Source organism: Diorhabda sublineata, chromosome X, assembly GCF_026230105.1.
Source record: "Diorhabda sublineata isolate icDioSubl1.1 chromosome X, icDioSubl1.1, whole genome shotgun sequence".
Lineage (NCBI taxonomy): Eukaryota > Metazoa > Arthropoda > Insecta > Coleoptera > Chrysomelidae > Diorhabda > Diorhabda sublineata.
In genome coordinates, this window is record NC_079485.1 from 16,259,539 (window position 1) to 16,272,851 (window position 13,313).

The 13,313-nt window shown below is 31.5% G+C and overlaps 2 protein-coding genes across 5 annotated transcripts; both read right to left on the reverse strand.

The window, feature by feature from the left end:
• Positions 1 to 4,896: 4,896 nt before the first annotated feature.
• Positions 4,897 to 8,140, reverse strand: LOC130450904 (45 kDa calcium-binding protein). Its single transcript, XM_056789614.1, has 4 exons — positions 7,382 to 8,140; positions 6,440 to 6,696; positions 6,183 to 6,389; positions 4,897 to 5,369 (listed from the first exon to the last, which is right to left on the reverse strand). The coding sequence occupies exons 1-4, from the start codon at positions 7,693 to 7,695 to the stop codon at positions 5,080 to 5,082; spliced, it is 1,068 nt and encodes a 355-aa protein (XP_056645592.1). The 5' UTR covers positions 7,696 to 8,140; the 3' UTR covers positions 4,897 to 5,079.
• A 3,224-nt stretch (positions 8,141 to 11,364) lies between these two features.
• On the reverse strand, positions 11,365 to 13,038 carry LOC130450830 (inhibitor of growth protein 5). 4 transcript variants are annotated; one of them, XM_056789480.1, is made up of 6 exons: positions 12,899 to 13,038; positions 12,658 to 12,848; positions 12,450 to 12,606; positions 12,225 to 12,398; positions 11,947 to 12,095; positions 11,365 to 11,710 (listed from the first exon to the last, which is right to left on the reverse strand). In XM_056789480.1, the coding sequence occupies exons 1-6, from the start codon at positions 12,933 to 12,935 to the stop codon at positions 11,609 to 11,611; spliced, it is 810 nt and encodes a 269-aa protein (XP_056645458.1). In that variant the 5' UTR covers positions 12,936 to 13,038; the 3' UTR covers positions 11,365 to 11,608. The 4 variants fall into 4 exon arrangements, with proteins under 4 accessions (XP_056645458.1, XP_056645457.1, XP_056645456.1 ...); XM_056789479.1 differs by having other exon boundaries at positions 11,947 to 12,098; XM_056789478.1 differs by having other exon boundaries at positions 12,219 to 12,398.
• Positions 13,039 to 13,313: the final 275 nt, after the last annotated feature.

Consider the following 13,313-nt stretch of genomic DNA (forward strand, 5'->3'; position numbering starts at 1 on the left):
ATTTGCAACTATAATTTTATTTAACTTTGAATAGTCCAATTTAATAAATAATTCTGGATTATTTGACATGCGACTTGTAGCCCCTGAATCAATATACCATTCTAGATTATTTTTACTGTTACAGGAAACATTGAAACAAAAAACTGAGTCAGACAACTCATCACCTTCAACAGTTACTTTGGCATGTTGCTTTCCGTTATTTCTGTCTTTCTTCATGAAAAAACAATCTTTTTTGTAGTGACCTTTTCTATGACAATAATAACATTCTATTTTTTCTTTCATCTCCTTCGAAAACTTTTTATTTGTGTTTAATGCCGTCTCTGTTGAACTGGTATCTTCTTTTCTTTTATACTCATCCATTAGTTTTCCCTTTACATATTCAAGAGTCAATTCATCATCTGGCCTAGCATCTAATGCTGTTACTAATGTGGAATAACTTTCTGGCAATCCACCTAACAATAATGCAGCTACATGGAAATCCTTAATAGTCTCACCAACTCCTCGTAGTCTTTCAACTAATTCTAGTATTTCTTTAATGTATTCATGCATTGGTTTATTTTCAAGTCTAGACTGATACAGCTTTCTCAATAAATACAACTTGTTACTTAAATTATTTCTTTCATGTACCTTTTGCAGTTCATTCCAGATTTCTTTCGCATTCTTGCATTTATAAATGTGTGCTATCTGATTGTCTTCGATACTTAATGAAATTGTAGCTTGTGCTTTTTCATCTTTACGTTTCCATTCAACAGATGGTTCATTTGGTATTGCCTCTTCTACAACAGACCAATTTCCTTCTCGTGTAAGCAACATTTTAATTCTAAATTTCCAATTTTGATAATTGTTGTTGTCTAATCTGGCGAAAGTAAACTTTACACTTTCAGATTCCATTTCTGCTTTTAATTTGCTTTACAAGCCAAGCCGGCACGCCTTATTTTTTAGGTTAGCTTTTATACTTTACTTTGAAATTCACTGAAGCTTATTAAATCTGGCCTGGGCCCATAACCTGTTGTAATATTCGTTTCTTCTATAATATAAATAAAAGAAATTTATACAGGTTCTTCTATACTTTTATTATATTAGAAGTAAAACTACACAAAATGACTTGAATCTGAAAAGTAACCATTTTTTTTTTGTTTTTTGACATAATAATCATCCTTGCCAACTTAATTGCTGGGTTACGTTCAGTAATTTTTTACAACAATCCACAAATTCGTCGTCTGTTCTTGAGGTTGTTCAGCAAATGGTAATTTTTGATAAAACAACCTGGCTTCTGCTCTCTCAAGGAATGATGTCAGATCTTGCAAATCCTTCCATTTGGGTATTTTAACAGGGATGGGACCCTGATAAAGTTTTATCAGCGTTTTTTCTTCCGTTTTCTGGTTTCCTTCTTGTTTTTTTCTTAGGCTCTAAAAGCGGACTCTGGTCGAACTTAGAACTATTATATAGGCCCATAAATGCGGATTTGTGGAAAACTAAGCGGGGATTCTCATGAGAAAACTTCAGCCTCCTGATAGGCCGAGTCTGGAAGGGGCACATCGTTGGATAAAGCGGCGAAAAAAATGTGCTCCAATTTTGAAAATAAAAATTTTTCCACAATCAATGACCTCAAATGGTGTAGGTTTCACACGGCAATTTCTTAATTCGTCTCTCCAGTCATCTGGTACCTCAGTGTAAGCTTTTTGGTTTACAAGGCTCATGTCTCGATCGCACTCGAGGTATGAATACCCTCTGATCGGAAATATTACTTTCACAGTATCAAAACGGTTTTATTTTAGTAACCAAGTAATGCACGAATCGAATAACCGTAAAGTTTTTATTTTGTCCTGATTACGAATCACAAAAAATTGCAAGTTCTTTTACTTCCATGGACAGGATCTTGTAAAAGAAGTGATACAGCATGGAACAGACTTAGTCAGATCCTTTCTTAGCAACAGATTCATAGTAGGTGTAACATACAGATCTTGAATTTGACAAAATATGAATATTGAAACTAATGAAGTCTAGTTGATATTTATAGTAAACATCATTGGTTGTGATATTTGGGCATGGCAAATTTTTTTGGAAATCCATGGTGATATTTTCCATAGTCAGAGACTTTGCGGCACGTTTGCGGTAATTTTGCTTTAGATTATAAAATGACTTTCTTAGATGAAGCTCCTTTTCACGATTTTTTCCCCCAAATCATTGCTTGCAATCTTCCTCGTTTTATCATCCGGGATGGAATTCAATTTTAGAGTAAGTGAAGATATGTCACCTTTCAAGGTATCACACGTACTGCACGTGTCTTTGCGTGGTTAGCCAAACGATATATTAAAGTTGCTTTCAAAATTCCTTGAAAATTTTGGTAGGAAACTTTATCATCAGTGTTGCGATCAGAATACATTTTGTGTAGTTTGACTATATTTAGATCTTCGACCAGGTAATTTTTTTTGGAGTCTGCCAAGGAATAATGAGATTTTCGCCTCCTAATGAACTCAATCACTTTCCGTTTTGTGTCCTCTGAAAGTCTGTGAGGTCGTGTGTTGTGTTTTCCACGCATATCGACAGGTGCTTTCCCAGTTAAAAGCAACGACTCCCTTACGTATCTAGCTCGACGCCCTGTGATTCCGTGTAAAGATAAAAAAGCCTTCATACATACTGGAACATCACGAGTTATTCCATCTTCAATCAGTCGGACACGATAACTAAATGAGGCATTATTAAGCCTTGATTCAGCTTCATTTTTCCGCATAACAGGAAGAACAGTGATGAGACCACCAAGAAGAGTTTTGTTTGTCAGTGTTACCTAGAACAAAAAAAAAATAACTAATTAGATCAGTAAGGTAAGTTGTTATTGTTACCTAGTTCGTTAAATTCCCGAAGGATTCTACGGCTTTCAGGTTCAGAAACAACAGTAAAACAGCGAAAACGTTTACACAGACAGTCAGATCCAAGTTCATGGGTAATGGCACGCAAAATTTTCATTACATCTCGCCCTCTACCTGTTTTTGTGCGTTTCTTCGTTTCTCTGTTTGATGAACTGGCTTCATTTTCACTTGACACTGAATAGTCACTATCCATTGTGTACAAAACTGTAAATACTATACCAAATAAACCTAAAGCGGTTTTTACCATTTAACGATTTCATTATCTGATAATAACCACAAAATGGCATAAAATAATACTGCATGCGGAGTTTCGTATAAAAATGGACTACTGCTGTTTTCCCGTGCACCCTTCATATATTTATGGGAATTCTTTTGAAACACCCTGTATAAAATGAATAAGAGAGTAGAATTACAATGGGTATAGGTAATTGAATTCGCGTTAAACCTACACTATATAAGGATGGATTTTCTAAAATCTAACTAATTTTGGGTGAATGTAAAGTAGAAATATTTTTATTTTTCAAAAATCCTCTATTTTCATTTTTTCAATTGTATGTACCGAGTTTTAGGAAGTATTATTTTGTATGTAATGAGGTTGCAAACTAGAAGAATTTTGATAAAAAAAGTGTTATAGAATATGATAATTATAACAATGTTATTTTGAAAAAAGTCAAAAGTTTTTATAAAAATCAAAGTCAATAGAACAAATTTAATATACAATTGTTTTTCAATCTGACTTTACCAGTGCCTAAAATGTTTAAATATAATTCCAATATCCACTTGGCAGCATATACGTGAGACCCCCTATCCATTTATTAGTTTTCAACCCTTATTTAGGATCTGGAATTTTGGCCATCTACTGCCGTTATTGGGAAAATCCTCGATTCTTTTACAAGATTTTCTAACTTTAGTTACATTTCTAATTTATTGCTGTAAGCAGAAATGATTTCTTGAAAGGTCATAAGGTACATAAGCTTTACAGTACTGTAAAGCTCTCAAAAATATTGGGAACTAAAAAAAATGATAATTAAATCATTGAAATAATACAAAATTTTCCATTCATTATTCTAAAGAAAATTTTTAATACTTCGCTATCTCCTTGCAATACTTTGATAAACAACTCAACCAGTTCACTAATCCATCTACCTTTCGATTGACGTTGTTGTAGTTTTATTATTAATTTGGGATACACGAACGTGTTCTGCGCAATCTTTCGATAATCTACGTTATAATCTCGGCGGTTTAAACAGTATGGCCTCATTTAACTGGTGAAGTTCTCTGGATTCAGTCCAGCGCAACATGCGTTGGTTGGATACCGAGTAAACGCTATAATATAATAGTTTGTGTATGATTTTATGCAAGATGGAAGTTATTTTGAATTTAATAAGTACGAAGAGTTTTTGTAAATGATTACACAAAAAAAATACGAGGAACGCATCAGGTGATTGGTATGCGTAATAGGCAACTGCGCATCTCCCTCGCGCCCTTCCAACAGGTTATTTTTCGTTGAGTTGAAATCACATGAACAAGGATGTCGCTATTGATTCTCCCGTGTGAATTCCAAACGCATTAGAAACATAAAACATCGATGAAAAAATGTATTGTCTCCAAAAAAAAATCCTTACTAGTTTTTTATTATTAGTATGTCAGGGATGTCTCAAAGGAATCAGCCCTTGTACAATATACAGTCGAGCATAAACATTTCTGAATCATTTAGGTAGTGGAAATAGTTTTAGAACTTAGAGTTTTAAATTGGAATTTCTGGAATCGTTGATGATATTCAATTAAACAACTCGCAATTACACTGTCTGACGCGCGTTTCGATAATCAACTTATCGTCCTCAGAGACTGAAAGTAAGCAGTGTGCTTAGTATACTTCATCCACATACTTAAAGTAACTTTGTACTTGTTTTTTATTACTTAGAGGAACTGTAATTTATAAGGCTACTTAGTTACTGAGCGTACTTTTTCTTTGTAAGTACTAATTATACAGGGTGTCAAGGTATTCAAAAATCAAACTAGTTAGTTAGTTGACATAACTTTTATTCAACATTAAACTATTTTACAAAAATAAAAAAACGACAATTCCAATGAGGTTGATTAAATTCCCATAATATAAAAAAATTGCTTTTTAAAGGAATCCTGACAGTTTTCCCTTCGAATAATGATTTCAATAAACTAATTCACTTTTAGACAGCAATTCCTAGTATCAAAATTCATCGTGAAAACTTCTGGCAGTATCTACCATTTTGGATTTCAAAAACAAATCCGGATGTGCGAGGATTTCATCTAAAGACAACATTTGATCGTGATCGTTATCAGCTAACGCCAAAAGAGCTTCCGCCTCGTGTTCGCTGTGCCTAGGACTTTGCGGTGCTACATAATGCAACAATTCTCTTCTGTCTGCTTTACCATCACCGTTTAGATCTATAGTCTTACGGAATTCCGCTCTACGTTCGTTTTCATCTTGTCTCACAATTAACGTTTCATCGCCGTTACCTAAAATTTATACAGTATTAAAAACAAATTTACGAAACTTAATTTCATTCTTTTTCCGTGTTTTAAAGACAGCCTAGAGATCAATTGGTCAATTGGAAAAGATCTCATTGCCAACAAACATCTGTGAATAGAAAACATTTCCCACGACTATTCGCTGCTACTTTAATCAATATCAACAGGAATCTATCCGATCGATCATGAACGCGTTCTTCGGAAAATTCCATCCGAAGATGATCAGGATACTACTATGCTAATAACTTAATCGTGAATTATTTACAGCAAAGCGTTTCATTGCTGCGCCATCTAGAGGAAATTTGATTGTAGAACCTGGGAAAACCGTTGGAACCAATAAAACAGAATCATCCAGTGATTCAGATATCAATGAGCCAGTGACTAATGACGATTCAGGCGCTGATTCTACGGAAGTTGAAGCTTATGACGAAAGAGCGGAAACGGAATAATTTGAGCTAGAAAGGAATAAAATTTCTGCTGTTCTAGTGCAAAACGTTGATGAAGAAAAAAATTAGATTCGACTTCAATTAGTGAACGAACTCAAAAAAGATTTTAAAGTTAATTGGTAAAGAGTTCGCGTTTTACAGATCCCAATAGTTTAAAAAATAGAAGTTGTTTATGCACCACGTATTTGCCCCAGAAGTTGAATTATACACTGGAGTTCAATTAATACGTAAGTAAACAACAGTCGTGATAAACCTAACTGTTCCACTTTATTCAAATTCCACTTTATCAGAATGAAGTGGGAATATCAATTTTAAAGTTCTAGATATAAATATATATAAAAATTATTCTTCATACCTTCAGTTTGCAAAACAGCAAATTCATTTTCCGTTAATAATTCATCGCCATCTCTATCAAATTTATCGAAAAGTTCGTCTACTAGCACTAACTGGTTAGTTACACTGGATTCTGGATGAGTAAATGATAAAAATTCCTCCAGAGTAAGTGAATCCGGATTAGATCTAGCAGCTTCCATCCAAGATGCTTTATCTCTCATAATTTTTTCTAAAAAAAAACTACCTTCAAAATGTGACATAATCTAACAAGGCTTATACCTTTCAATGATCTTTGTAGTCCTTTGTGTCTACGTTCATCGTGATCATCGACGTATTTATTGCTAAAACCCCTTTTTTTCAAAAAATAAGTGTGGTATTCTTTCCAAGTTATTACCCCATTTTGAGGACTCACGTCAATCTTTTTGAAAAGATCTAAATTTGTGCTTACAGCTATGAAAATGTGCTCGACTATTTTCCGTCTTATCCACTGAGCTAGTTCTCTAGAATCGAGCTTTTTATTTCTATCTTTATCAGCCCTGAACAATTTTTAAAAAAGGTGTATTAATAAAGATCCTATTTTATGTTTACACTTCACTGTATATAAGGTGTGATAAAAAAAATACTGTAATCACTTACAATTCATATATTTCAAATGGCATGGCCTCTAATGTGTTGAGAGAAGAAATTACAAGTTTGGACTCGTTTTGGCTTGTAAGTCTGTTAGAAAAAGTACCAAAGAAGCGTACGAAATGTTAAAATATGTTCATTGTAATAATATAATAACTTTGAAGACTGTTTATAAGTGGTATCAATAATTTAATAATGCAAACATGCGAGAGCTTCGTGAGGGACTTTAAATCGCGTACGGAGCAGATGCATTTGCAGATGATTTTCCACTGATTGGTAAGAAGATCGTGCATAAAATTAATTTCATTCAAAATTAATGTCGCCCTGATACAAAAATTTAGCGTTTATTATATCTGTTGTTTTACATTCCAATGTGTGTTAGGTTTAAGTAGGTTATACTTTTTGACTAGGTATCGCTGATCTGCCTACTTTTACTAAAGAAAAAAATTGAGAAAACCAAAGGCAGTACTTCATTTCAATATTCTTGTTACTTTTTATATAATTCACGTACTTTTGATCAAACCTCGTATATTGAAAACCTTAACTCATTCAAATATATATTTAACTTAACATATAATTGTCATATTTACTCACTTTTGAAAAACTTCCATTAGTATTTTAGTGCTATCTTTATTTGTGTATTCTTCATCGTTCGAGTTTACAAGATATTCGTTTCTTTCCACAAATTCTTGCCCTCCCTTTTTGTCCGTATTAAAATTACTATTTTTTATTCTAATTTCGAATGAATCTTCAGGATCGAGTTTCAAATCCTTCACGATTTTTATGTTTTGCTTTAAAGGTACTGCTAACATCCAAATCATAAAGAAAAACGCCAAATAACACAACACTGGTACGGTATACGACCACCGCAAACAATCCAGATATCTTATTTTTTTAATTATATTCATTATAGAATTGTTTTAAAAATTAATAACATTTTTTATCATATATTCATTACTATCACGTTTGGGAACATATTTTTTGAAAGGGATTATATAGTTTCTTACTACAACGTACATTTTTAAGATCGTCGAAAAATGTGTATTTTTATGACAGATCGATATTGCGCAATGCTTGGCAATCACGCAGGTGCTGAACGACGTTCAAAACTTTTATAGCATTTCCCTTAAATTTTTTGTTGACTTTTTGTAAATTAATAATATAGATACAGTTGATTAAAAAAATATAAAACATGAAAAGAGAAGTGTAAACTAATGAAACTAAAGTCATGATCTTACTTTGGTTACAACAGAACGATATTAGAAATGAAATAAAATGCAACAAGATCATACTTGGATATAGAGATGGAAGCGAAAATGGAGATTTACAATAATAACGATACGAATAATGTCAGATGCATGTCATATATGTAATACTATTGTATAAAGAATAGGATAGTAGAACAGTGACAATGTTAAAACCATTTGAGGCAATTTTGCACGCCATCTAGTTACTTACTTTAACGCTCGTTCTTCATAAAAATGACCCCTAGCTTAGTGCCATCTGAAATAAACAGCACTATTTTCAACAAATAATTTTTTTTGGAAATATCCCAACTAAATGTGAAGTTTTCTTTATCTTCGAAATTCGAACCGACAGTACATTGTTGCCGATTTTACTTTTTATTACGACAGTGACACAAATTACCTATTCGATAGGAATCTTTACAATAGATAGATAGGGCGTATTTTGAAATGTCATGTTTCTAATAATGTAATAGCATGTATTCATCTCGAACCGAAAATAAACTTAATCTCAATACTAATAATTTGTCACCAATTTCAATGTATAAAAAAATATTTTTGTAATGAATTCGTGTAGCACTAGCAAATGAAACAAATAATTTTCTATTAATCTGTTAATCACTTAAATTTGGGATAGAAAGAAGGATCCTTGCACAAAGGTATATAAAATATATATACTTTCCTTTGGTGACTGAAATAATATGAATTTGCGATTTCAGAACTTCGGTCATGAATGTATTTTTGAAACATTCATATTTTGATGATATTTTATAGAGGCGAAAAAATAAGTCCTGGCTATTTTGTATGTTTTTTTTAACTTTCAGTTAATTTACAATACAATATCGTACTAATAATTCAATTAATGACATTGTAGAATTCATCAATTGTGCAATATGTCCTTTCTTGAAGAAATGCCGTCATCGATATTCGGAACTTCGAATGGCTAACAAATTAAGTAAATTTATTGTAATTTAAAAACTTTTTCAAAATCTCAAAATGTTTGTTAAAAAGTATGATAGTGTTGCTTCGGAACATTATTCACATTCTAAGATTTTTGTTTTCTGGAAATATATACAAAGTAGCTCTTAATTTTGACCACAGAAAGAAATGGACAAAATCCACTAAACAACTTGAATCTCCATTAAGAAGACTATAAAACCCCAAAAATGTAGAATCTATTCTTATAGAATATAAGAAGCTCTTGTCCACTGTTTATGTCATCAGAAGCTTCTAAACTGACTTTACAGTCTTTGCAATCGAAGCGATCTAAACATTTTTTAATTAAATAACCCCCAAAATATACTTCAGAACAATTTTCTAACGTCGCAATATCATTTGAAATGGACGAATTATCTTTTTTTCTCCACTGCCATCTATTGGTGGCGTCTACCTCGTCAAATGATATCCTCATAAGGTTAACCTACTATCCTATTCTTTATACAATGGTAATTCGATTATATGGACAGTTCTTATGGAAAAAACGTCTCTACGTTACGGTGCCGACAGTATTTATTTTCTGTCTCGTTCTAGACACTTTATCTATATTCCGCATGCTTTATGCGTGCAAAAGATGCGCAGAACTAACTGAAGCGCTCGAGGGAGAGAGAACGATACACTATTTGTTTCACTTAGTCGGAACACTCATAGAAACTGTCCATATAGGAGTATGAAGCTAAGGTGAACATAAGATGAAGACGGAAGAAACCAAGGAATCTTTCAAGAGATTAAAGAACAATAATGCAGTGAACAGAACGGAAATGTCAATTCGGTGAACAATAGCCATTTTGTCTATTGGTAACGCTGGTGCAGAAATCATAACTAGGATTATAATAAAAAAGAAGAATGTAAGTGGGTCGTACTGGTTCACACATCGGTTGGTTTCGCATAGTACGCATGACCATTCTCCCCTCTTCTTAATAAAAAAGATATTTGAATAAATGTTATTATACTCAATTGTTTTTTGTGTTGTATTTTATTTCTTGTATTAACATTTTTTATTTAATTATATATAATTTCTTAAGTGTTCGTTTGAGCTGTATTATGTCATAATTTTTATGAATTTCTAATTAAATATATAATTCAAACAATAGTTTGTTCATTACAACCAATAATTCTGAGAAAAAAATATAAATATTGTCTATCCAGAGAAAAATTTGTACGTTATGACCCTTAGTTCATAAGGGTCATAGTTAAAAATAAGCTCTGTAATGTATAATTTGAAAACTTTGAGATTATTTAATGTATTTCCTCTATTACTAATATTTTCAAAGCTAGAATTAACGAAAAATTCCGATTTTTCTAACAAAAAAAATCGTATGTTTAAAAAATCATAACATTTAATTTCGGTTAAAGTCATAGGAAATTAAAATTTTTATCTTTAACTACATGACTCATGAAAAATGTTCACTATTTTTCAATGAATTTTCAAAAAACTTTTCAATTAATAAAAATGAAATTTGAATTTATTATAACGTGATAAACATATCTAACATTGAAATTCATAACTTTTTGATAAATATCAGTAATAATTAAAAAAGGCCATAGATGTGTAAAATCAAGTTCTATAATTTTGAAGTTTTTACAAAACTAAATTCTTAGAAAATCTATTTCACACACTTCAAAATAACTTGCATAGAAAATCAAGGAAACCAAATTCTCATTTTTGGATAAGTTTTCTTGAACTACATACAAAGCCATTGATGCTGTTTCTATCCTAATAGACTTTTCTTTAACAACTCTTGCATTAAATTGATTAAATTTGCAGTCTCTTCCAGTAGAACATTCCTATGCTAATCTATTTTAGTATCTCCTTAGATGTATTGGATTGAAAAATATAACTTCAGTAATATTCACTAGGTCTCCTCAAAATCGTTCCTCTTTGAGATTAGTAAGCTGTGGGTTACTACCCTTTCCATTAAACATTATTCAGAGTTATTAAAATTTTTTGGAATCTACCCTCTCAATAACAAAATAAGGATTCCACATTCCAAACTCCAATTTAGGTCTTACATACATTGTTATAATTTCCTCAGATGTGTTTTTTGTAATATGAGTATAACTGGATTAATTCTTGTTATTCAATCTATACCAACATTGGGGATTGTTGCAGCCAATACAATCATCAGAGTTTAAAGGAATTGGATGAGGTTCTTTACCAGTCTCATAAATTCAAGATATAATTTAATTTCATCTGTATCTGACAGTGAAAATCACCCTACAAATTATGGATCCTTTCAAAACAAATATAGTGTTTATCTGATCTAGAAACATCCCCCTTATTTAATATTTGACAAAAAATTATGTGGTGGTAAAAATACTCAATATATAATGTGTAAAAAGTTTATTAAGAGAACAATAAGACTTTGCTACTCTTATATATCAACATATATATATATAAATATATATAACAATAATATATTTAAAGATAAAAAAAGTATATAAAAAAATTATGATCAATAGGATCTATATGATAAATATTAAATAAATTACATGCAATTTGAGACACATCATAAATCATATCTTATCTTAATTCAGCACAAAGACAATATGGGATGGCAGCATATTTAGTATGATACCATCACTTTTTCTTTCTATCTTGAGTACATTTTGGACAATACCATTTTCCTTTTGGTTTTGTTGTCAATCCAACACATGCAAAATGGAACCATTCAATAGGACACTAAAAATATATATTTAATAAATAGTGATTCAATCAACATTTTGACTTCTACTTAATCATTATTTAAGAATTTTCCTTGATTAGAATGATAGTTGCTTCACTGTATTTTGTTCAATAATATACTTCAATTTTGTTAATAAACAATAAGTTTACAATTTTAAATAATTTGTATTATTTTTCACATATTAATAGTTTATTATCTTAATCTATAAAATTTTATATAAATCAATACTTACATCTGGATTGTCACAACCTATCATTTCTCCATAAGATACTTGATGGCATAGACAGTAAGTAGGTTCATTGGGATCAACGGGCATGTCTAAAACGTCACTAGGATGGGCTATACCAGCTAAACCTGGCAATACAGCAGCAACAGCTTCAGCTACTAGAATAAAATTTATTTAAGATTCTCTTATTCAGTTTCAAAATGAAGTGTGATGATGTATGGAGTAGCAGTTTTGTAAAATATGTAGTATGGAATGAAGAAGCATGAGATAATACGAACCCTCACCTGCCGCAACTTTTGCACCACTAGCTGCAGTTCCTCCTGATGTACCACCTCCTCCTGCACCTTTTTGTTTCTTTTTTTTACTTCCCTTAACTGTACCTGTAGAATCTTCTTCACTGGAATTACCAGGTCGTTTCTTTTTATCCATTTTCCCATCTTTTATTTTTTTCCTACCTCCTAAAATAACACATACAATATTTTATATTTAAAAATATATATTATACAAACTTTTGCCAACAGTAGGTTCCTCTTGATTACGTGCGTTCAATGCTTTATCCTGGATCTCAGACTCAAATCTTGCCAGGTCGTTATCTAACCTACGAATATGTTTATCAACTAATTCATATGTTTGTATTGCTAATTGTACTTTATCATCTCCGTATTCCTAAAAAAAGGAAGTAAAAAACATACTGGTGAGTTAATGAACATATTTTACCTTAGCCTTATTAAATAAACCTTGAATTTTGTCTAACCGTTCTTTTTTTTGATCGCTAGTGAGCGTTTTTTGATTTCTAAGGTATTCATCTGCTAGAGAATCAATATTTTTCATCAAGCCCTGTGCTCTCGAGTCCAATTCCCTCATTAAAGTAAAGTTGCGTTGTAATTCCACAGGTAAATGTTCCAAGCCTAAAAGTAATTAATAAAAATCGTGTAATAATATAAAAAAAATTACTTACTATCCAGGTAATGTTCTAAATAAAGAGCAGAAGTCATTTTTTTCTTATTTTAGAAATGTAAATGTTAAAATATAATGTGTTAGAACACATTTATATAAAAAGTTTTAAAACTGCATTATAAATTATTTGGATGCCTTCATTCTGAAATATACTTCAGAATACTAGTCAATGATAATGACGTCATGAATACGACGTCACTTTAAATTATTACACCGGCATAATTGTACTGATGAGAAAAGTAAAATAGTGACTTATTTGCTGTATATTTAAAATATTGATGCAGCAACAAAATAAATAAATAATTCTGAGAGTTGAAGGAAATAACATGTCAAGTTAACGTAACGGCTCAGTGTGTTTCAGAAAGAGTAAACATTATGGCGTCGATTTGTAACGTCATTTCCACTGCCTAGTATCC